We start from the raw sequence: 25,988 nt of genomic DNA, 5'->3' as shown, positions 1-25,988 counted from the left end.
GTGAGACCCCAGGTCTTACAGAAATACCTTAAAATCAAAACAAGTACAAGATTGTGGTCAGCAATCTCAGTGCCGTTACATACCCAGAGACAATAGTATTGGTGTATGGCAGAGACTCTGCAGGCCTGTGGTTACTGGGCCACTCTTTTAGTATAGTCCTGCAATCCACGAGGCTTAAGTGTACATCTACTAATGAATGAAGAAAATATGGTGAGTGCATATGAGAGAGTGTTATACTATTATTCACATTAAATCTCACACATACATGGATGAAAGTGGAAATAGTCATGTTAAGTGAAATAAATGAGGCCTAGAATTCCATAAGTGGTAATGTCTGTGATATATCTCTCTCTCTCTTTTTACATATTGAACACTTATGGGTGGTTACTAGAGGCATGGGGAGGGGCTGAATCATAGATAACAATTTAAAGGCAGATATGAATAAGAGGTTGTTAATGGGTTTGATGTTAATAATGTTCTATATATTTCCAAAAACAAGAAGATTTTTCTGTTTCACAATAAAATTATTGAAAGTGTGAGGAGACAGATAGGTTAAATCTGATTTTTAATTTTTATATATTGGTTTGAAGTAAAATTGAATATATAACAATCAAACCCATGTTTTTAATATCTGGAGGCATACCTTTTTAGGCATGCCTTTAAACTAAAAACCAGCTAATTGTACAAAATATAGCTATGTAGGGTTCAATTTTTAACAACAGCCACATTTTATACCACAATCGTCTGTGTATCATTCACATAGCTTGTGTGAGTTTATGCCTGCGCACTGAGGTGTGGGCAACCGTATGTGTGCATTACATACCAACGTAGCAGCTAAGTGCTAACCAGCAAAGCGGTTCCTTTGAGATTGACACAGAAAGGGCACACAAGTGATGCCATGTCTCATTTGGTAACTTTCAATGCAGTGGGAAGGGAATGGAGCAGCTAGAAATAGAGAAAAAATTAGAGAGGTGATGGTTTCTGGGACCATTATTCTTGCTGAGCGAGAAGAGAGGCACACAAAGGATATGGTTAGCAACAGAATGCCCAGTTCTAAGCTGGAACCAGCGGTTGAGGTTGGGGGAGTACTTTTAGAATGTTTATGTTTCGCTCCTGGTGAAATCAAAGCAAGCCATGACTGCCACCCTCCATGTGTGTTCTTCCCTGTGACCTGCCCGCATACTGTTTCCCTACAGGGTATATCTGCTCCTAGTCATTTATTTTTTTTAATAAAAATATTTCCAAGTACTCTAGCTGATGGACAAATTGAGTTTTTATAACTTTCTCCTGTTTACATTCTCATTTGTGTCAGAGGGTGGTAGGGTGTCAGGTATGTGAGCATGCTCAGGGTCATGTGTAAGAGTAGAGCACACTCATGTCTACATTCATGCATAGGGAAGCCAGAGGTTAACATCAGGTGCTGTTCCTCAAGAGTTGTCTGTCTTTTAAAAATTATTATTGTTTTGGGAATTGGGTGTTTCATTGGAAGTGTAACTTGCCAGTTAAGCCCAGACTAGATGAGCAATGAGCCTAGGAAATCCTCGTGTCTCTGCCTTCCCATGCCTGGTGTAATATCACACTCCAAATGCTTTGTCTTTTAGATGTGTGCTGAGCTGGGTCTTCAGGCTTATGTGGCAAACAGATTTCTGACGCCATCTTCCCTGGCACTCTCCTCTTACATTCTCTGTACTTCTCATTGTGTGGGCCAGCATGATGTGCTGGAACTCCTTTTTCTTTCATTTCTTATCCGAAGTAGAAGAAATGTCTGTGAAGATGTATACCAAAACAACAAAAAACTTATTTTAAGAAAATGCAGAAGAAAAATCACTGAATTTGCAGACAAGAGTAATTTCTGTTTTATAATGAAACGATATTTAGCTTGGGATCAGGTACATATCATCACAGGGTATGGTAACAGTGTTTCAGAGAATAGAAAACAACAGAGATATTTGTGCAGAAACTGAAAATTGGAAAATGTGTGTTCACAGAACCTTAGGGAATCAAGGAGGAGTGGGGGAGAGGCAGAGCATGTTTTCTAGGTAGAAACAGGTGAATGAGGCCTCAGGGTGACCTCAGCAGATATCCCAGCAGGAGCCAGACATCTGATCTTCAGATAGGAATGAAGCAGAGCTGAAAAACAGGAGGCACTGAGGCCAAACCATTGAGCACTGGGGTTGTATCGATGTCCTTTGGGTTAACCAGAGGTTTCAGCTTGAAGTTCTGTAAAATGGTGGTTAGAAACAAAAACAGCTCCATGCGTGCCAGGCCTTCTCCTGCACAAATCCTTTTTCCTGTGGGGGGAAAAAATGTCAAAGGGGTAACTAAGCCTTGTTCACAATTGTGAGCCTGAGAACACAGTACTCTTTGCTAATATTGGAAACTAAGCATAGCTGTTGGGTTATCTAATAGATGGTTAGATAAATAGATGGGTGAGAGGATACACATTCAGGCAATTGACAAAAGTGGGTCACATTTAATTCCCAAATGACGTATGATTTTATGGAAATAGTAAGAGCTACCGAAAATTGTAGGAAGTTCTAGGAATATGCTCACAAAATCTTACTCTGATAAGGAGCTATTGGCAGCTTGTGTCTGCTGGGAGAGAGAGCCTGTTTAGTCATAGATGTGGCACCTGGTGGTTACCCAAACTCCAGCAGATGGCACTAAACCCATATACATAGTAGTAGCACATAGAATACTCAGTGGGTACCTAAAGTCAGGAGAGAGAATGGTGCTGTGGCTTAGCGTGAGTGTACTAGATTAAAACATTTTGGATGTAATTAAGAAACATTAATGATAGAAACATTTTTTATTAATTATATTTTATTCCCTTTGTATCCCCCATAAGACCCTTGCTCTTCCCCTCCTGGTCCCACCCTCCCTCCCCCTTCTTCACACATGCCCCTCCCCAAGTCCACAGATAGGGGAGGTCCTCCTCTCCTTCCTTCTGATCTTAGTCCATCAAATCATATCAGGAGTGGCTGCATTGTCATCTCCTGTGGCCTGGTAAGATGGCTCCCCCCTCAAGGGGAGGTGATCAAAGAGTAGGCCAATCAGATTATGTCAGAGGCAGTCCCTCTTCCCATTACTATGTAACCCATTTAGACACTGAACTGCCATGGGCTGCATCTGTGCAAGGGTTCTAGGTTATCTTCATGAATAGTCCTTGGTTGGAGTATGAGTCTCTGGGAAGACCCCTGTGTTCAAATTTTCTGATTCTGTTGCTCTCCTTGTGGGGTTCCCTTCCTCTCCAGCTCTTGCTATTTCCCACATCTTAAATAAGATTCCATGCACTCTGCCCAACAGTTGGCCATAAGTCTCAGCATCTGCTTTGATAGTCTGCAGGGCAGAGCCTTTCAGAGGTCCTCTGTGCAGGTTCCTAGGTTGTTTCCTGTTTCCTTCTTCTGATGTCCATCCTCTTTGCCTTTCAGGATGGGGATTGAGCATTTTAGTCAGGGTCCTCTCTCTTGATTAGTTTCTTTAGATGTACAGATTTTAGTAGGTTTATCCTATGTTATATGTCTATATGAGTGAGTATATACCATGTGTGTCTTTCTGCTTCTGGGACAGCTCACTCAGGATGATCCTGTCCAGGTCCCACCATTTACCTGCAAATTTCATGATTTCCTTATTTTTCATTGCAGAGTAATACTCCATTGTGTAGATGTACCACAATTTCTGCATTCATTCTTCAGTTGAGGGGCATCTGGGCTGTTTCCAGCTTCCGACTATTACAAATAAAGCTGCTGCAAACATGGTTGAGCAAATGTCCTTTTTGTGTACTTGCACCTTTTTTGGATATATGACTAGGAGTGGTATGGCTGGATCTTGAGGAAGCGCTATTCCTAGTTGTCTGAGAAAGCGCAAGATTGCTTTCCAGAGTGGTTGAACAAGTTGACATTCCCACCAGCAGTGGAGGAGAGTTCCCCTTTCTCCACAGCCTCTCCAGCATGTGTTGTCACTTGAGTTTTTCATCTTGGCCATTCTGATAGATGTAAAGTGAAATCTCAGGGTTGTTTTGATTTGCATTTCCCTAATGGCTGGCTAATGAGGTTGAACATTTCTTTAAGTGCTTCTCTGCCATTCGATATTCCTCTACAGAGAGTTCTCTGTTTAGCTCTGTTCCCCATTTTTTCATTACTTGGTTTGCTGCTTTTCAGCTTCTTTAGTTCTTTATATGTACTGGATATTAACCCTCTGTCAGATAAAGGGTTGGTGAAGATTCTTTCCCAATCTGTAGGCAGTCGTTTTGTTTTGATGACAGTGTCCTTTGATTTACAGAAGCTTTTCATTTTCATGAGGCCCCATTCATTTATTGATTGTTGCTCTTAGAGCCTGTGCTGTTGGTGTTCTGTTCAGGAAGTTGTCTCCTGTGCCAATGAGTTCTAGGGTATTTCCCACTTTTTTTTCTAACTGATTTAATGTGTCTGGTTTTATGTTGAGTTCTTTGATCCACTTGGACTTCAGTTTTGTGCAGGGTGATAAGTATGGATCTATTTGTATTTTTCTACATGTAGACATCCAGTTAAACCAGCACCATTTGTTGAAAATGCTATCTTTTTTCCATTGTATGGTTTTGGCATTTTTGTCAAAAATCAAGTGTCCATAAGTGTGTGGGTTTATTTCTGGGTCTTCTATTTGGTTCCATTGAAACCAGTCTGTTTCTATGCCAGTACCATGCAGTTTTTATAACTGTTGCTCTATGGTACAGCTTAAGATCATAGATGGAGATACCTCCAGATCTTTTATTGTAGAGGATTGTTTTAGCAATTCTGGGTTTCTTGTTATTCCACAGAACGAAGTTGAGAATTTTTTTTCCAGGTCTGTAAAGAATTGTGTTGATAATTTGATGGGAATTGCATTGAATCCGTAGATTGCTTTTGGTAAGATGGCCATTTTTACTATGTTAATCCTGCCAAGCCATGAGCATGCGAGATTTTTCCATCTTCTGATATCTTCTTCTAATTCTTTCTTCAGAGACTTGAAATTTTTTTTGTACAAGTCTTTGACTTGCTTGGTTAGGGTTACTCCAAGGTACTTTATGTCATTTGTGGCTATTGAGAAGGGTGTTGTTTCCCTAATTTCTTTCTCAGCCCTTTTGTCTTTTATATACAGGAGTGCTACTGATCTTTTTGAGTTAATTTTGTATCCGGCCACTTTGCTGAAGGTGTTTATCAGCTGTACGAGTTCCCTGGTAGAATTTTTAGGGTTACTTAGGAATACTATCATATCATCTGCAAATAGTGATAATTTGACTTCTTCCTTTCCAATCTGTATCCCCTTGATCTCCTTCAACTGTCTTATTGCTCTAGCAAGGACTTCCAGAACTATGTTGAAGAGAGATGGAGAGTGGGCAGCCTTGTCTTGTCCCTGATTTCAGTGGGATTGCTATAAGTTTCTCTCTGTTCATTTTGATGTTGGCTATAGGCTTGCTATATATTGCCTTTACTATGTTTAGATATGTGCCTTGTATCCCTGATCTCTCCAATACTTTAAACATGAATTGATGTTGGATTTTGTCAAATGCTTTTTTCAGCATCTAGGGAGATTGTCATGTGTTTTTTTTTTTTTTCAATTTGTTAATATGGTGGATCACATTGATGGGTTTCTGTATATTGAACCACCCCTGCATACCAAGGATGAAGCCTACTTGGTCATAGTGGATAATATCTTTGATGTGTTCTTGTATTCGGGATAGAAACATTTTTTAATGCCCTGTATTTTCTTGTTCCTCTTCTCTATCACTGATGTCTTTTGAGGCAGCCACAAACTCATTAATTTAGAATGTTATTCCATTTTATACTTAATCAAGAGAGAGGTGAGAATAAGAATGTAGTAATTCTCCCTAAGAGCCCTCTTGGCTAGTGATGTATGATTCTCTCTCACTGTGCTACGATTTCACCATGTTTGCTTACATTTTCTGATAGAGCTTGATGCTTGAAGCTTTTCTGTGTCTTTACAAACATGTGTGAGCTTAAGTGAGCCAGGAGGTGAGAAAGCAGCAACAGGAATTAAGAAGCCAATTTACAGTAATCACCATTTTCATGGTGAGTGAGAAAAAGCTAAATGTTTACTTTCCAAGAAGAAATAGTAACAACTTCTTTGGCATCTCTGTGGTGTATCTAAAGGAAGAATGCAAATGGCATACATTCTAGTTTTTTTAAACTTGTCATAAGTGATTGTACCAACTAAATTCACCCTTCTTCATGTTGACAGAGAAGATATCTCAACAAGGACAGTGTGTGGGCACTGGGAATCATGCTCCTGATTATACAAAAATTGCAAGTCTATCAGCCTTATGGAAGTTTCCATGTAACTCCCTTAGGCCATTCCATGTAACTGCCCTTAGGCCATTGTGTGCTGGCTAATCTTATGTCAAATTGACCCAAGCTGGTGTCATTTGGGAGCAGGAACCTTGCCCAAAAAATGCCTGACTAGATTAACCTGAAGGCAAGCCTGTGGGAGCAATTTTGCTTGATGATTGCTGTGGGAGGACCCAGCTCACTGTGGATAGTTCCAGCTCAAGGCTGGTGGTCCTGGGTATCATTAGAAAGAAAGCTGAGGAAGCTGGTAAGCAGCACTCTTCCATGGCCTCTGCATCAATTCCAGACTTCAGGTTCCTGTCTTCAGTTCCTGCTTAGACTTTCCTGTGTTGGAATACATGTTGTAAGACAAAATAAAACCTTTCTTTCAAAATTGCTTTTGGTCATGGTATTCTTTCACAATAGCTGAAACCATAATTCACACACATGTAAATGAGTTTGTGTTACCTGTTGAGAAAGGCATGAAGTAGTTACTTTTCTTAAAGTTTCCTTCCTCATCTAGAAAGTGGCCAGGGTCAAAGGTCTCTGGGTTGGGGAATTCCTTGTTGTCATGCAGCACCGACGACAATGATGTTATTACCGTTGTTCCCTGCAACAAGACGCCCAAGTTACAAAGAAATGAGGGAGCTAAAACATGTAAGTAAAATAACGTAGCTCACCTCCTGCTCCACAGAAAGGGCAAAGTACAAAGAGGAACAAGAGCATCTCCATACAGGGAGCAGGAGCAGGAGGAATCTGAGATCAGTCACAGCGATGTGATAAGGTGCCTTCAGTGACCGTTAAAGTGAGCACTTGGGTGTTTGGCATTAATGCTGCCGATTCTGTTCTCCTTAGCCTCAGGTTTGACAATGTGTGTCTCACCACCTGTTGCTCTAGATCATCATGTGGTCTTCACAAGTCACATAGATTATGGTTCCAAATGGAACAGTGTGTTTTGTTTGGGTGGTAATGAAAAAGATTACAGATGGAAAGTATGCAAGATTTACAAATACAAATACCATTTGTTTTTTTCTCTTTTGCACAAGTCATATATCCATATATAATCACGTGATAAAGAAAGGAGTTTATTCTTTTATTGGAATCTATATATCTATATAATCACACACACATGTGAGACACACATATGGGATGGAAAAGAAATAATGAAAGGGGATAGATAGGAAGGAGGTTAGACAGAAAGTAAGATAAATTGGCAGACTCCATGCAGGAGGAACTGCAGAGGGCAAGTGAGCCTCCTGGAGAAAGACCATCATTTTGCACAGCTGTAATCGATGTAGTTTGGAGAGGCAGAACCCTGAGGCTTCATTTCTGGGTTGCTTCTTGCTGCTGCTGTGCCTTCTCAAGTTTGTCATTGCTATATTTTTTATATTAATATCATGGTGTGGTTGGACATTGGACTCATGTCAATAGTCTGGTGTGATTGTTTCTTAGGAGACAGCCCACTCTGTTGGGCAATTTTCCTACAGATCATTATAAATATGACTTTCATAAAATAATACAGTTTAGATGAAGTAATAATTTTACAGAATTCCTGATTTGTTTTAAATATGTTAGGAAGTTAGTGTAGTTGACAAGAAGTTTAAGGAGACTGTTTAAATTGTTTTCTCTCTCTCTCTATATATATATATATAATAAAGTTGGAATTAAGAGTAGAATGTGCCTCCTCCCTGTAGAACAGTAAGGGCTGCACAGGTTAGAAAAGGAGTTAAGTGAGCTTTCGTGCATTACAATCATGTAATTGTACTCAAAAGAGAAAAATAAGCTTGGAAAAAGGTAATGGTCAATCCTCATTATTAATTGTTAATTAATGGTTAATTCTAGATTGGGTCTGAGTTCCTGGATTTTGTGATCTAGGTACGTGGTCACAGGTTTTGGTGTACACCATGAAAAGATGAACAAAAAAGCAAATAATTCTATATAACCATAAAAATAGAAATAGTTGATTAACCAGTTTTGTTGAATAAGACTTCAAAATTAAAACGTAAGAGAAATGATGTTTCTTGGTAAACACAAATTGCCATCAGCTAAGCATAGGAAAAAACTTGCTACTATAGATTTGGCTTGCTTAATCTTTGTAAATCAATGATAAAAGAATTATTGCTTTGGGGTGAAAGTGAACTAATAGAGAGAAAGCTACAAGGAAAATGTTTAATTATACATGAGTTTCAAAATAGGACTACATAATCAGTAATCTTGTAATTTCTTTTTGTGTGATGATTTTAATGTTTTTGTCAAGAACAGATTCTGTGGTGATTGTTTTTAGAGAATATGTACCTTGTGGCTCTGAGGTAATCTTTTTTTTTTTTTAAATAGAATTTTTTCTTAGGTGGTATAAAAAGGCTAAGAGAAGAAGAAAACAAGAAACAACCTAGGAACCTGCCACAGAGGGCCTCTGAAAGCCTCTGCCCTGCAGACTATCAAAGCAGATGCTGAGACTTATGGCCAACTGTTGGGCAGAATGCATGGAATCTTATATAAGAAGTGGGAAATAGTAAGATCTGGAGAGAACAGGAACCCCACATGGAGTGCAACAGAACCAGAAAATTTGAACACAGGGGTCTTTCCAGAGACTCATACTCCAACCAAGTACCAGGCATGGAGATAACCTAGAACCCCTGCACAGATGTAGTCCATGGCAGTTCAGTGTCCAAGTGGGTTACATAGTAATGGGAAGAGGGACTGCCTCCAACATAATCTAATTGGCCTGCTCTTTGATCATCTCCCCCTGAGTGAGAAGCAGCCTTACCAGGCTACAGAAGATGACAATGCAGCCACTCCTGATGTGATCTGATAGACTAAGAACAGAAGGAAGGAGAGGAGGACCTCCCTTATCAGTGGACTTGGGGATGGGCATGTGTGAAGAAAGGGGAGGGAGGGTGGGACCTGTAGGGGAGGAGGGAGGGGCTTCTGGGGGCATACAAAGTGAACAAAGTGTAATTAATAAAATAAAATAAAATTTAAAATAGGCTAAGAGAAAAAATAAGGTTGTTGAAGCTTGCTTAATGTTGTGTTTGTCTTTCTGTGTGTTTTTGTCTTTCTGACTGTCTCTCTCTCTGTCTCTCACTCTGTGTGTATCTGTCTCTCTCTGTGTATGCATGTGTATATATGTGCTTGTGTTTCTCCCGCTTTACACCAGCACTGGCCTCAGAGAATTAAGGTTTACTCCCTCAGAGAAAAGTCTATTGAGTGATTAATCACTGACTCCACTCATACTCCTCCTACTTTTCCTGAAGGTGGCCTTTGGCAATTAAGTTAAATAAAATAAAACAATATATATTAAAAAGAGTAGTTGAGAAGGGATGGTTATGTTCTAAGTCCAACAAAGTTAAATAAGAAAAAGGTTCTTTCATAAGATTCCTTTTACTTTGCCCAAAGTTTGGTTATGAGTCTCAGCATCTGCTTTGATATACTCCTGGGTAAAGTCTTTCAGAGGCTCTCTGTGGTAGGCTCTTGTCCTGTTTCCCTCTTTTCTCCTTCTCCCAATGTCCATTCTGTTTGTCTTTCTGAGTGTCCTCCTTCTTGCTTAGCTTTCTTAGGTGTACAGATTTTAGAATGTTTATCCTATATTATATGTCTAATATGCACTTATAAGTGAGTATATTCCGTATGTGCCTTTCTGCTTCTGGGATACCTCACTCAGGATGATCTTTTCTAGATCCTACCATTTACCTGCAAATTTCATGTGGACAGGTGTAGCTCATGGCAGCTCAGTATCGAAGTGGGTTCCCTGGTAAGGGAAACAGGGATTGTTTTTGACATGAATTCATGGCTGGCTCTTTGATCACCTCCCTCTGAGGGGGGAGCAGCCTTGCCAGGCCACAGAGGAGGACAATGCAGCCACTCCTGATGAGACCTGATAGACTAGGATGGAAGGAGAGGATGACCTCCCCTATCAGTGGACTTGGGGAAGGGCATGGGTGGAGAAGAGGGAGGGAGGGTAGGATTAGGAAGGGAAGAAGGAGGGAGCTATAGATGGGCTATAAAGTGAATAAACTGTAATTAATAAAAGTAATAAAAATTTAATAAAAATAAGGGAAAAGCTTCCGAAAATGCATGGAAGTGGTTGGAGATGATGCTGCAAAATTGTCTTCATGTAGTAAAAACTGACCTCACTTCATTCCCAAATTTCTAATAGATGGGAATGCCCAACAAGCTGTAATCCTCTTCCTCCCTCCCTCCCTTCCTCCTTTTCTCTCTCTTTCTCTTTCTCTCTCTCACTCTCAGCATTGCAACTGAACTAAACATGTTTAAAATTCAAAAACTGAAAGAATATTTTTGATTTGTGGATAGTAAGTAAAAATATTTCAACCTCCATAAGCATTGACTACAGCCATCCTCACTTGTTTGCACAGCAACTGTGACTGCTCTCTCCTGCAATAATAGAGTTCAAAGGAGCAGAAGCATTTTCATGTCCTAAAAAGTCTGATATATTGTAAATCAAGGAAACTACAGGAAAAACTTATTTGTTTTCATATTAGCCCACTATCTCTGCTGAGATCATTGGCTTCGCTCCAGTAGAACAAGTTGCTTATTAGTATTAGCATAGACCAGCTTAACAGTGATACTTATTTCTATACCAGTAGTTCTATTAAGGGAATTGGATTACTATTTCACTAAACCCAAAAGAGCACAATATCATGAGCAGCTAGCAAAGGGGTAAAGGGGTTTGAGTTCAGCAGATGCAATATCCTAAATAAGACAGTAAACCTAATGAGGGAATCAGAGAGGTCTTTCCTGTCTCATTATTTAGCCTATTTAGCTTTTAGTTAGGTATTATGGCATAAACAAGATTCATTACAATATACATGGAACTTATTACTGAAAGAGAAACATTTTATCTCAGGTTTGTGTTTTGTCCAGAATACAGTAGACTGAGCTTTACATCAAATTTTATCATAGGGTAAGACCCATTAACACTTTGTAAAATTAATTCAACTTTGGCCCCAGTCAACAGAATGATATTAGTACCTGCAACCTTATTATTGATATTAATGTCTCCCCACAAAATAGAACCTTTACATACATTATTTTAACGTAATAATTATGTATTGCCTCACAACAATAAAAAGCATTTAAGTTAATAACTAAATTATCAGGCTAAAGACATTTGCGTTTGAAAGTACCAGACAGATTCTAATCAAAGGCTTATCAATCTAGGCTTAGGAGACTCTCAGATAATAAATTTAAAGTTTTTATCTATATTTATTATTTTATTTATATTATATTAACTTTTCCTGGCATATCCAATTTTATATCAGGGCCAGACTGCAACATTACTGACTGCCCAGGAGAGAGCATGAGTTGTCATCATATGAAATTCTGCATTTTTTCATGTCTGGTACTCAATAAGAAAGGATTGTGCATCTCATATATTCCACCAAGCAGACATGGAAAGAAAGAAAATGAAAATAGTTCCAGTAACATAATGGAACACCGCTTTGCTTTCGTAAATGTAGTCAACTTTGTTTCAGTATTAAAATCTTCACTTACCAAGTTTGAGGAAGAACAATAATGAACCCAAATCTTTTAAAGTATAGTAGATTGCTCACATTGTGTGTCAGAACAAATTCAAATGAATTGATGTGTTTACAGTAGCTAAACTTAGCGATAAAAGATCAGCCAAAATTTTTTTGTAACCATGGGTGCAGAGATAAGACTTGGAAAGAATGTGCACACTTTCAAGACTAATGAAAATATATGTCAAAATGAAAGATTGCAGCCTATTTTCTTTTTCATTTTAAATTTATTAATTTTTTTATTAATTGCATTAATTAATTACATTTGTATTCCAACTGTAGCCCTCTCTCTTGTCCCCTCCCAAACTCGCCCATGCTGGTCCCCAGTTCACTGATAGAGGAGGTCCTCCTCTCCTTCCATCAGATACTAGTTCTCATCAGGAGTAGCTGCATTATCTTCCTCTGTGGCCTGGTAAGGCTGCACCACCTACCCCTGCAGGAGGAGGTGATCAAAGAGCAGGCCACTAAGTTCATGTCAGAGACAGTTCCTGTTCCCATTACTAGGGAACCCACTTGGACATTGAGCTGCCATGGGCTACATCTTTGCAGGCATTCTAGGTATTTCCATGAATGGTCTTTGGTTGAAGGATCAGTCTCAGAAAATATCCCTGTGCCCAGATTGTTTTTTAAATTTTTGTTTTTATTTATTCATATTTTTGCTCTCCTTATAGAGCTCCTGTCCATTCCAGTCTTTCTATCACCCCCTTCTTTCATTAGATTCCAGGCACTCTGCCCAGAATTTGGCTATGAGTCTCAGCAGCTACTTTGATACCCCATCAGGAAGAGTCTTTCAGAGTCCCTCTGCAGTAGGCTCCTGTCTTGTTCCCTGTTTTCTCCCTCTTATGATGTGCATCCCATTTGCCTTTCTGAATGAGGATTCATCATCTTACCCAGGGTCCTCCTAATTGATTAGCTTCTTTAGGGATACAGATTTTACTATGATTACCCCGTATTATATGTCTAATATCCACTTATCATTGAGTATATACCATGTGTGTCTTTCTGCTTCTGGGTTATCTCAGTGAGGACGACCTTTTCTAGTTCCCATCACTTGCATGCAAATTTCATAATTTCCTTGTTTTTAATTGCTGAGTAGTATTCCATTGTGTAAATGTATCACAATTTCTGTATCCATTCCTCAGTTGAGGGACATTGTTTACAGCTTTTGGCAATTACAAATAAAGCTGCTATGAACATGGTTGAGCAAATGTCCTTATTGTACTTGAGAAGTTTTGGATATATGCCCAGGAGTTGTATAGCTGGATCTTGAGGAAGCGCTATTCCTAGTTGTCTGAGAAAGCACCAGATTGATTTCCAAAGTGGTTGTACCAGTTTACATTCCAACCGGCAATGGTGGAGTGTTCCCCTTTCTCCACAACCTCTCCAGTAAGTTATTCATCTTAGCCATTCTGATGGGTGTAAGGTGAAATCTCAGGATAGTTTTGATTTGCATTTCCCTGATGACTAAGGAAGTTGAACATTTCTTTAAGTGTTTCTCTGCCATTCGATAGATATTCCTCTCCTGAGAATTCTCTGTTTAGCTCTGCATTCCATTTTTAAATTGGATTACTTGATTTGTTGCTGTTTAACTTCTTGAGTTCTTTATATAGTCCGGATATTAGCCCTCTGTCAGATATAGGGTTTGTGAAGATTCCTTCCCGATCTGTAGGCTGTCATTTTGTTCTGATGACAGTGTCCTTTGCTTTACAGAAGATTTTCAGTTTCGTGAGGTCCTGTTTATTGATTGTTGCTCTTGGAGCCTGTGCTGTTGGTGTTCTGTTCAGGAAGTTGTCTCCTGTGCCAATGAGTTCAAGGGTATTCCCCACTTTTGCTCCTAACAGGTTTAGTGTGTCTGGTTTTATTTTGAGGTCTTTGATCCACTTGGACTTTAGTTTTGTGCAGGGTGATAAGTATGGGTATATTTGCATTTTTCTTTTTTCTAATTCTTTATTAATTAGGCTTTATTCATTTTGTGCCCCCCCTGTGGTTTCCTCCCACCTCCCATCCCAATTCCTCCCTTCCTCCACCCTCTGCGTGCATGCTGCTCCCCAAGTCTACTGATAAGGGAGGTCTTCTTTTCCTTCCTTCTGATCCTAGTCAATTAAGTCTCATCAGGAATGGCTGCATTGTATTCTTCTGTGGCCTGGTAATGTTTCTTCTCCCTCAGGCAGAGGTAATTAAAGAGCAGGCCAATCAGTTCATGTCAGAGACAGTCCCTGTTCCTATTACTATGGAACCCACTTGGATACTGAACTGCCATGGGCTACATGTGTTCAGGGGTCTTAGGTTATCTCCATGCATGGCTCTTGGTTGGAGAATCAGTCTCAGAAAAGACCCCTGTGCTCAGATTGCTTGGTTCTGTTGCTCTCTTTGTGAAGTTCCTGTCCTCTCCAGATCTTACTGTTTCCCACTTCTTTCATAAGATTCCCTGCACTCTGCCCAAAGGTTGCCCATAAGTCTCAGCATCTGCATTGATAGTCTGCAGGGCAGAGCCTTTCAGAGAACCTCTGGGTCAGGCTTCTGAATTGTTCCCTCTTTTCTCCTTCTTTTGATGTTCATCCTCTTTGCCTTTCTGGATAGCAACTGAGCATTTTAGCAAGAGTCCTCCCTCTTGAATAGTTTTTTAGGTGTACAGATTTTAGTAGGTTTATCCTGTATTATACGTCTACATGAGTGAGTATATACTGTGTGTGTCTTTCTGCTTCTGGGATAGCTCACTCAGGATACTCTTTTCCAGATCCCACCATTTACCTGCAAATTTCATGATTTCCTTGGTTTTGATTGCTGAGTAATATTCCATTGTGTAGATATACCACAATTTCTGTATCCATTCCTCCACTGAGGGGCATCTGGACTGTTTCCAGCTTCTGGCTATTACAAATAAGGCTGCTACAAACATGGTTGAGCAGATGTCCTTATTGTGTACTTGAGCCTCTTTTGGGTATATGCCTAGGAGTGGTATAGCTGGATCTTGAGGAAGCCCTATTCCTAGTTGTCTGAGGAAGTGCCAGATTGCTTTCCAGAGTGGTTGTACAAGTTTACATTCCCACCAGCAGTGGAGGAGGGTTCCCCTTTATCCACAACCTCTCCAGCATGTGTTGTCACTTGAGCTTTTCATCTTGGCCATTTTGATGGGTGTAAGGTGAAATCTTAGGGTTGTTTTGATTCGCATTTTCCTGATGACTAAGGAAGTTGAACATTTCTTTCAGTGTTTCTCTGCCATTCGATATTCCTCTCTTGAGAATTCTCTGTTTAGCTTTGCACTCCATTTTTAAATTGGATTACTTGATTTGTTGCTGTTTAACTTCTTGAGATCTTTATATAGCCTGGATGGATATTAATCTTCTGTCAGATTATAGGGTTGTTGAAGATCCTTTCCTAATCTGTAGGCAGTCGTTTTGTTCTGACGATAGTGTCCTTTGCTTTACAGAAGCTTTTCATTTTCATGAGGTCCCATTTATTGATTGTTGCTCTTAGAGCCTGTGCTGTTGGTGTTCTGTTCAGGAAGTTGTCTCCTGTGCCAATGAGTTCAAAGCACTTCCCCACTTTTGCTCCTAACAGGTTTAATGTGTCTAATTTTTTTTCTGTATTCTTTTTTTAAGTTTAATTTTATTTTATTAATTACATTTTATTCACTTTGTATCCCCCCATAAGCCCTTCCATCCTCCCCTACAGGTCCCACCCTCCCTCCCCTTTCTTCACCCATGCCCCTCCCCAAGTCCACTGATAGGGGAGGTCCTCCTCTCCTTCCTTCTGTTCTTAGTCTATCAGATCACATCAGGAGTGGCTGCATTGTCATCTTCTGTGGCCTGGTAAGGCTGCTCCCCACTCAGGGGGAGAGGACTATCAAAATGTGAAAATGCGTCCGGTTTTATATTGAGGTCTTTGATCCACTATGGGTTTGGCCTTTTTGTCAAAGATCAGGTGTCTATAAGTGTGTGAGTTTATTTCTGGGTCTTCTATTCAATTCCATTGATCTACCAGCTGGTTTCTATGTCAGTACCATGCAGTTTTTACTACTGTTGCCCAATAGTACAGCTTGAGACCAGGGATGGAGATATCCAGGGATGAAGATCTTTTATTGTAGAGGATTGTTTTAACAATTCTGGGGTTCTTTTTATTCCATATGAAGTTGAGAATTTTTCTTTCAAGGTTTTTAAAGAACTGTGTTGGTAATTTGGTGGAAATTGCATTAAATCTGTAGATTCTGTTGGTAAGATGGCCATTTTTACTATGTTAATCCTGCCATGAGCATGGGAGATCTTTCCATCTTCTGATATCATCTTCTATTTCTTTCTTCAGAGATTGGAAGTTCTTTTTTAAACATGTCTTTCACTTGCTTGGTTAGAGTCAGACCAAGGCACTTTATGTTATTAGTGGCTATTGTGAAGAGTGTTTTTTCCCCAATTTCTTTCTCAGCCCTTTTGTCTTTTGTATGCAGAAGGACTACTGTCTTTTTTGAATTAATTTTGTATCCAGCTACTTTGCTAATGGTGTTTATTAGCTGTTTGAGTTCCCTGATAGAATTTTTGGGGTCATTCATATATACTATCATATCATCTGCAAATAGTGATACTTTGACTTCTTTCTTTCCTATTTGTATCCCCTGATGTCCTTTAATTGTCTTATTGTTTTAGCTAGGACTTCAAGATCTATGTTGAAGAGATATGGAGAGAGTGGGAAGGCTTGCCTTGTCCCTGATATCAGTGGGATTGATTTAAGTTTCTCTCCATTTAGTTTGATGTTGGCTATATGCTTGTTGTATATTGCCCTTACATTGTTTAGGTAAGTGCCTTGTATTCCTGATCTCTCCAAGATTTTAAACATATAAGGATGTTGGATTTTGTAAAATGCTTTTTCAGCATTAGGGAGATTATCATGTGGTTTTCGTTTTTTTCAATTTCTTAATATGGTGGATTACATTGATGGATTTCTGTATATTGAACCACCCCTGCATACCTGGGATGAAGCCTACTTGGTCATAGTGGATCATATCTTTAATGTGTTCTTGTATTTGGTTTGCAAGTATTTTGTTGAGTATTTTTGCATCAATGTTCATAAGGCAGATTGGCCTGAAATTCTCTTTCTTTGCAGCCTATTTTTTTCTTAAATTGATAGCAACATAAAATATTCTTTAAAATATCACCTTGATTTCAAGCTTGAACCTTCACAGTATACCCCTTGTTGAACCGAAATAAAATTAGTTTGCTTTTTAGATTAGTTGAATCCTTTCTTCCAATTATTTTTTATCTATTAATATTTATGTGAACATCAGCTCTTTCTTGGGAGGGTTTCATGAATGAGTGTCTTATGTTATCAATTTGAGTTTCTGCCCTGCTTTCTAATCTCTGATTGAATTAATATTCTTCCAGGCCCGATTAGGCTTATCATCATTGGATTTTGTTGAGTAAAGACATTAAAAACCAGCTCTGTTCACGGCTGGCTATAATTTATAAACTGGCACAATAGTAACATAAGCAGAAATAAGGACAAGAATATGAAAACATACACAGAAATATTAACTTGGAAAATACCTTGAAATTCCACATACATCTAGAAAAATTATTAAAAATGACGAGTAAAATTTGCAAGGGTAATTAAAGTAAGAAAAACAAAATGATCAAATAAATTTTTCTACTAACCATATAAAAAGAAATGTAAAGGTGTTTGAAAAATTATAACAACAGAGCATTAATTGTCCCATAAATATCTAAGGAAATATTTTCAAGCTGCATCACTGAGAAAAATATTACACAAAAAAACAACAGCAAATATAAGTGAATGACATAAGTTTATGGAAGACTTGAAGAAATCAGGATATAAGCTCCTTCCAATTATCTGGTAGTTTTCCAACAATGCTAAAAATTCCAGAAGAATCTTTGGGGACACTGACAAAAAGTTGGAAAACAAACATGGAAACGTAAACACCCAAGCTTTACTGAAACATTTGGGAGGCAGAGCAAATGGGGAAGTGTCACTACTATGTCCCTGCCTGCTCTAGAGCTGCCTTCCCAATCATGCAGCAGCACAGGCCACTGTAGCACAGTGACTCTGAGCACTGGAACTTCACTGTGAACCTGGGAGCATGGAGAGCATAGGGTTGCAATAAACAAGCTTACCTTAGGGATGAGGTAGTTCCTAAACTTCACATCACAGGTCACTTTATGGGGCAAGCTGTTGGGGATGAGATCAATGAATCTCTGGACCTCGTGAATCATGGCATCTGTATAGGGCATGTGGCTCCTGTCCTGCATGCAGGGCCTGCGGTGTCTACCCATCACACGGTCAATCTCTTCCTGGACTTTATCTGGTTAGTTGCAGAGAGAAGAATGGGAAGAAGAGAAGTGACATGTTTGTCACAACAATGTAGGCCTAGCCAGGGCATAATGAAGGTGACCCAAAATGACAATTATTAATAGAAAATTTAAAGAGATCACTGGTCAGTACACACACACACACACACACACACACACACACACACACACACTGTGATTGTATTCCTACCACTCTCCTACTAAATAGTTACTAGTATATACAAGTGCATGCCCGTGTGTGTGTGTGTGTGTGTGTTCATTTATATGTGTATTTGCATACATTTACTCAGGCATTGGATGCGGGGTGACAGTCTCAGATGTTGGTCTTCTGGAGTCATTTCCCCTTGTTTTGTCCCAGGGTCTGGGAGCCTAAAGTGAGTTGATTGGGCCAGACCCTCTGTCCACTGCACATTTCAGTTCTATTGTTTTCTTCTCTTTAGTGCTGAGATTAGAAGCATGTGCCACAACATCAGGCATTGTTGCATGTGTTCTGGGAACTGTGGCATGTTTGTTACATTAATACAAGGTCACCCAGGGCATGACGATTGTGCCTCAGAAGCATTATAAATATAAATTTCAAAAAAATATATGTAAGTTTCCTGACTAGGAGTAAATTTAGAACTGCTATGACATAGACTTATAACATTATCTTATAAAATAGGTATTACTCATTAGCATATATTTATTATTTAGAGCCATGATAGCAAGTAATTAAATGTTTTAAACAATAAGCTTAAATATAGTTATCAGTTACTGTAGTTAATGATGAAAGACATCTGAAATCATATGTTTGTCAGAGTTCAGTATTTATTTTTAAATTATATGTGTGTGCATGCGCAGTTTGAAATGTTACTCCAGCTGTCTTCTCATTATTCAACTGTCCAGGTTGAAGTAACAAATATTTGTATGCTACATAATTCTCAGTTTTGGGAATAAAACAAGATGCAACCACAGTCCAGTGTATGCTGATGGTGCAATCGCCTACCAGGGAATCCAGACACTGGGCCAGTTTTGATGGATTTTTATACAGCCATGCTCTTTCTATTTTTCTCAGTCATCCAGTAGAACAGAACATTAAATACAGAGATGCTGAATAGCAACATTCATCTTATAGGGATGCTGTGTTTCATCACCTGTATCCTACGTACCTTTGACATGGGGGTGCTTCAGTAGCAGGAGGAGAGCATATCTCAGCGTTGATGTTGTTGTCTCTGTCCCAGCAACAAACAAATTACCCACTGTTGTTGTCAGGTGTTCAAGTGTATAGTTCGACAATTGATTGCAGTTTTCCTAAGAATGTTTGATACAAAATAGATAGATAGATAGAGAAAAATAGATAGATAAATACTGTGGTATGGATGGTCTAAATTTTATTTATTATATTTATATTTTTTGTTTTATTCCCAATATTATCTGCTCATGTGTCTCTGTGTGTGTGAGCACATAGAAAACATAAAGAAAAGCTGATTTTATCTATTGATTGTTTATTTTCTCATATTAAAACATGTGAGGATCCTTAGCCATCAGAGAGATGCAAATCAAAACGATCCTGAGATTTCACCTTACACCCATCAAAATGGCTAAAATCAAAGACTCAAATGACAACACATGCTGGAGAGGTTGTGGAGAAAGGGAAACCCTCCACCATTGCTGGGGGGGAATGTAAACTGGTACAACCATTTTGGAAATCAATCTGGCACTTTCTAAGACAATTAGGAATAGTGCTTCTTCAAGACCCAGCTGTACCACTCCTAGGCATATATCCAAAAGTTGCTCAAGTACACAACAAGGACATTTGCTCAACCATGTTTGTAGCAGCTTTATTTGTAATAACCAGAACCTGAAAACAACCCAGATGTTTATCAATGGAAGAATGGATACAGAAATTGTGGTGTTTTTACACAATGGAATACTACTCAGCAATCAAAAATGAGGAAATCATGAAAATTGCAGGCAAATGGTAGGATCTAGAAAAGATCATTCTGAGTGAGGTATCCAAGAAGGAGAAAGACACACATGGTATATATTCACTTATATAGACCTATAAGATATGATAAACATAATGAAATCTATACACCTAAAGAAGATAAACAAGAAAGAAGACCGGGGTAAGATGACCAATCCTTACTTAGAAAGACAAATGGGATGGGCATTGGACAGAGGAGAAAAGAAGTAACAGGACAGGAGCCTACCACAGAGGGCCTCTGAAAGACTCTACCTAGCAGTGTATCGAAGCACATACTAAGAATCATAAATAAACCTTGGGCAGAGTGCAGGGAGTCATATGAAAGAAGGGGGGGTTAGTAAGACCTGAAGAGGATAGAAGCTCCACAAGGACCAGAATTCTACCAAATCTTCAAAGAAGAGCTAACTCCAATTCTCTTCAAACTATTCCACAAAATAGAAACAGAAGGAACCTTACCAAATTCATTCTATGAAGCCACAGTCACCTTGGTACCTAAACCTCACAAAGACTCAACAAAGAAAGAGAATTTCAGGTCAATCTTTCTTATGAACATTGATGCAAAAATACTCAACAAAATACTTGCAAACCAAATACAAGAACACATCAAAGATATCATCCACTATGAGCAAGTAGGCTTCATCCCAGGTATGCAGGGGTGGTTCAATATATGGAAATCCATCAATGTGATCCACCATATTAACAAATTGAAAAACAAAAACAAAAACAAAAACCACAAGATAATCTCCCTAGATGCTGGAAAACCATTTGACAAAATCCAACATCCACTTATATTTAAAGTATTGGAAAGATCAGGGATATAAGGCACATATCTGAACATAGTAAAGGCAATATACAGCAAGCCTATAGCCAACATCAAACTGAATGCAGAGAAACTTAAAGCAATCCCACTGAAATCAGGGACAAGACAAGGCTGCCCACTCTCTCCATATCTCTTCAACATAGTTCTGGAAGTCCTTGCTAGAGCAATAAGACAGTTGAAGGAGATCAAGGGGATACAATTTGGAAAGGAAGAAGTCAAATTATCACTATTTGCAGATGATATGATAGTATACGTGAGTGACCCCAAAAACTCTACCAGGAAACTCCTACAGCTGATCAACATCTTCAGCAAAGTGGCCGAATACAAAATTAACTCAAAAAATCAGTAGCCCTCCTGTATACAAAAGAGCTGAGAAAGAAATTAGGGAAACAACACACTTCACAATAGCCACAAATGACATAAAGTGCCCTAACCAAGCAAGTCAAAGACTTGTATGAAAAAAATTTCAAGTCTCTGAAGAAAGAATTAGAAGAAGATATCAGAAGAGGGAAAGATATCCCATGCTCATGGCTTGGCAAGATTAACATAGTAAAAATGGCCATCTTACCAAAAGCAATCTACAGATTCAATGCAATTCCCATCAAATTACCAACACAATTCTTTACAGACCTGGAAAGAAAAATTCTCAACTTCATTCTGTGGAATAACAAGAAACCCAGAATTGCTAAAATAATCCTCTACAATAAAAGATCTTCAGGAGGCATCTCCATCCCTGATCTTAAGCTGTACCATAGAGCAACAGTTATAAAAACTGCATGGTACTGGCATAGAAACAGAATGGTGGATCAATGGAACCGAACAGAAGACCCAGAAATAAACCCACACACTTTTGGACATCTGATCTTTGACAAAGATGCCAAAACCATACAATGGAAAAAAGGTAGCATCTTCAACAAATGGCGCTGGTCCAACTGGATGTCTACATGTAGAAAAATGCAAATAGATCCATACTTATCACCCTGCACAAAATCAAAGCCCAAGTGGATCAAAGACCTCACCATAAAACCAGACACATTAAATTGGTTAGAAGAAAAAGTGGGAAATAACCTTGAACTCATTGGCACAGGAGACAACTTCCTGAACAGAACACCAACAGCACAGGCTCTAAGAGCAACAATCAATAAATGGGACCTCATGAAGCTGAAAAGCTTCTGTAAAGCAAAGGACACCATCATCAAAACAAAATGACTGCCGACAGATTGGGAAAGAATCTTCCCCAACCCTTTATCTAACAGAGGGCTAATATCCAGTACATATAAAGAACTAAAGAAGCTGAAAAGCAGCAAAACAAGTAATCCAATTAAAAAAATAGGGAACAGAGCTAAACAGAGAATTCCATGTAGAGGATACCAAATGGCAGAGAAACAGTTAAAGAAATGCTTGTGTGCCTGATTCACCACCTCAGATAGAACTGTGAGCCCCAGGGCACCAGAGACTCAGTTTCACCGTTGGGTGCAAAGCCACAGGGAGGGAAACGTCTGGTCTGATCTCAGAGCACTCAGCTGATACCACCACCCTGAAAAGGTCTCTCGAAAATTACCCAGTTTAGGCAGACTCCCAGGATTCCAACGGCCAGAAAGGTGGAGCCACGGGCGGGCGTCTGTGCCTGTGGGTTCTACTTGCCGCCACCCCAGACAGAACGACGGTCCCCAAAGCAAAGACTAGGTGTCCCTGGCAGGAGGAAACCTCCAGCAGGGGGGATCATTGGGTCTAACTCTCAGGACACCCAGCACCAAAAGACTTTTTGGATTCACGCAGACTCTAGGCTCTAGCTTTCTAATGCAGGCAGGAGCGCTGTGCTCAGCCACCATTATTGAGTACGCCTAGGGCACTGGGGCACACAGCTGCATCCTCAGACCTACAAAAGCCAGAGAGCCATTACAGTAGCCCTCAGATACTGTGCCAAGGATCAACCAGTTACCCCTAGCTAGACTGACAAAACTGTGGGAATCCCTGGTCCTTCAAGAGGGCTGCACCCACAGTTTCTGGACCAGAGCAGTGCCTGCAGCCGACATCCCAGACAGGGACACACAGCTTCTGGTCCAGATTGAGGCACCGAGCCTCCAGACCAGAGCAGCACCCCCAGGTGCCAACTCAACCTAGGTGCACATTCTCCAGGCCCAGAGCGAAGCACTCAGCCTCTGGCCCAGAGACATGCTGGGTGCTCCTCTCACTTTCCCAGACAAAACTGTGTGCCCCAGGATAACAGACTGAGTTTCCCTGTTGGGAGAAAACCCCACAGCGAGGGAATCAGCAGGTTTTTCAAGAGGACTGTACCTGGAAAACTGTAACAACAGCAGCAGCTCACTAAATTTGTAACGAGAAACACAGCAGTGGGGCAGCTGTCTTGAAAACTTCTATGGGTAAGAGGAGAGCCCCCCCTGCCTAACAAAGACCACAGCTACTACTCAGGGCTATACACCTGAGGTGAGTAGTGGCAATCCCTGAGAAACACTGGCCATACAGTGACCATAACCAAAAAGCAGAGGAGGACTGCTTCAGGAAAAATTATTTTCCGGCCAAGGGGATTCTCCCTACCTCAGTACTCCAGGAAGCACAGAAACTAACGGCCAACACCTAAAACAGCCCAATGGGTAGAGGTCAGCATAAAAGCTCAACCAACAAAAGACAGAGCAATATGACATCTCCAGAACCCAGCCATCAAGGGGCAAAAAGCCCTGGACAATGCAGCATGTGTAGAAAATCAAGAAGATGACCTTACATCTATGCTGATGAAGAGGATAATAGAGGAAACAAATAAAATACGTAAAGAATTAGAGGAAGATAAAACCAAACAGATTATGGCTATCCGTAAAGAAATGGAGATAGTTAAAGACAAGCAGATTATGGTCATCCGTGAAGAAATACGGGAAGATGCAGCCAAGCAGTTTGTGGCCTTCTGAAAAGAAATAATTAAATCACTGAAAGAAGTAAAAGAAACAGAGTTGAAGGAACTAAAGGAAAAAGAGGAAAATACAATCAGACAGGTGAAGGAAGTAAACAAAACAAATCAAGACCTGAAGATAGAACTGGAAAAATTATAGAAAACACAAATGGAGGAAATAATGGAGAGGAAGAATTTAGGGAAGAAAACAGGAACTACAGAGGTAAGCATAACCAACAGACTACAAGAGATGGAAGAAAGAATTTCAGGTGTAGAAGATACAATGGAAGAAGTCGATGTATCTGTCAAAGAATATGTTAAATCCAAAAAATTCCTGACACAGACCGTCCAAGAAATCCAAGACAATATGAAAAGACAAAACCTAAGAATAATAGGTATAGAGGAAAAAGAAGACTCCCTTTTCCAAGGCCCAGAAAATATTTTCAACAAAATCATTGAAGAAAATTTCCCCAAGTTAAAGGAGAAGCCAATAAGAATACATGAGGCCTACAGAACAGCCAACAAATTTGACCAGAAAAGGAAATCCTCCTGCCACATAATAATCAGTAAATAAAAACAGTAAGTATACAGAACAAAGAAAAAATACTAAAAGCTGCAAGGGAAAAAGGCCAAGTAACACATAATGGCAAACCCATTAGAATCACACCTGACTTTTCAACAGAGACTATGAAAGCCAGAAGGGCCTGGATGGATATCATGCAGACCCTAAGAGAACACAGAGGTCAGCCCAGGCTACTATACCCAGCAAAACTCTCAGTCCTCATAGACAGAGAAAACAAGATATTCAATGACAAAAACAAATTTTGACAATACCTACATACAAATCCAGCATTATAGAAGACACTCGAAGGGAAAATACAACCCAAGAAAATTAGCTTTTGTCACGAAAACACAGGAAATAACTAACCTTACTACAGTAAAACAAAAAGCAACAAAGCACACAACCTTATGACCACAGCCAACATCAAAATCAAAGGATCTAACAGCCACTGGTCATTAATCTCTCTCAACATCAAAGGACTCAACTCTCCAGTAAAAAGACACAGATTAACATAATGGATACGTAAAAAAACCCACAAATCTGTTGCATACAAGAAACACACCTAAGGCACAAAGATAGACATTACCTGATGGTAAAAGGTTGGAAGAAGACTTTCCAAGCAAATGTACCCAAGAAACAAGCAGGAGTAGCCATTCCAATATCTGATAAAATAGACTTTCAACCAAAATTAATAAAAAGAGATGGGGAAGGACACTTCATACTCATCAAGGGAAAATTCCACCAGGAAGACATCACAATCCTGAACATCTATGCCCCAAATACAAGAGCACCCACATTTGTAAAAGAAACATTGATAAAATTTAAACCACATATAGATCCCCACACATTGATAGTGGGAGACTTCAACACCCTACTCTCAACAAAGGACAGGTCAACAAAACAGAAATTAAACAAAGAAACAATATCTCTGAGAGAGGTCATGAATCAAATGGACCTCAAAGACATTTACAGAACCTTACACCCAAACACAAAAGAATTTACCTTTTTCTCAGCACCTCATGGAACTTTTCTCAGCACCTCATGGAACTCCAAAATAGACCATATAGTTGGTCACAAAGCAAGCCTCAACAGATACAAGAAGACTGAAATAATCCCTTGTATCTTGTCTGATCACCATGGAATAAAGTTGGACTTCAACAACAACATAAATATCAAAAAGCCTACACACACATAGAAACTGAACAACTAGTTACTAAATGACAGCTGGGTCAAGGAAGAAATAAAGAAAGAAATTAAAGTCTTCCTAGAACTCAATGAAAATGAAGACACAACATACCCAAACTTTTGGGACACAATGAAAGCATTGCTAAGAGGAAAGTTCATAGCAATAAGTGCCTTCAAGAAGAAATTCGAAACAGCTCATTCAAGCAACTTAATGGCCCACTTAAAAACCCTAGAAAAAGAAGAAGCAGACACACCAAAAAGTAGTAGATGGCTGGAAATAATCAAACTCAGGGGTGAAATCAATCAATTAGAAACAAATAAAACAATTCAAAGAATCAATGAAACCAAGAGCTGGTTCTTTGAGAAAATCAACAAGATTGACAAACCCTTAGCCAAG

At 39.4% G+C, this 25,988-nt stretch overlaps 1 protein-coding gene across 4 annotated transcripts in view; it reads right to left on the bottom strand.

Moving 5' to 3' along the window:
- Positions 1-25,988, bottom strand: part of LOC110540723 (cytochrome P450 2C26-like) — a 74,473-nt gene that overhangs the window by 37,730 nt on the left and 10,755 nt on the right. For 2 of the 4 annotated variants that reach the window (XM_021627474.2, XM_021627475.2), the window contains 4 exons: positions 19,302-19,443; positions 17,959-18,146; positions 6,771-6,912; positions 1,833-2,291 (listed from right to left, as the gene is read on the bottom strand). In XM_021627474.2, coding sequence (XP_021483149.1) covers positions 2,110-2,291; positions 6,771-6,912; positions 17,959-18,146; positions 19,302-19,443 — 654 coding nt within the window. In that variant the 3' untranslated portion in view covers positions 1,833-2,109. Of the gene's footprint in view, positions 1-1,832; positions 2,292-6,770; positions 6,913-17,958; positions 18,147-19,301; positions 19,444-25,988 lie in introns of those variants that run through there. The other 2 variants (XM_060389201.1, XM_060389207.1) reach the window with 2 other exon arrangements.

The sequence above is a fragment of the Meriones unguiculatus genome, chromosome 1, assembly GCF_030254825.1.
Source record: "Meriones unguiculatus strain TT.TT164.6M chromosome 1, Bangor_MerUng_6.1, whole genome shotgun sequence".
In the NCBI taxonomy this organism is placed as follows: domain Eukaryota; kingdom Metazoa; phylum Chordata; class Mammalia; order Rodentia; family Muridae; genus Meriones; species Meriones unguiculatus.
Note: the sequence above shows the minus strand (reverse complement) of the source record. Positions and strands in the feature narration are given on the sequence as shown.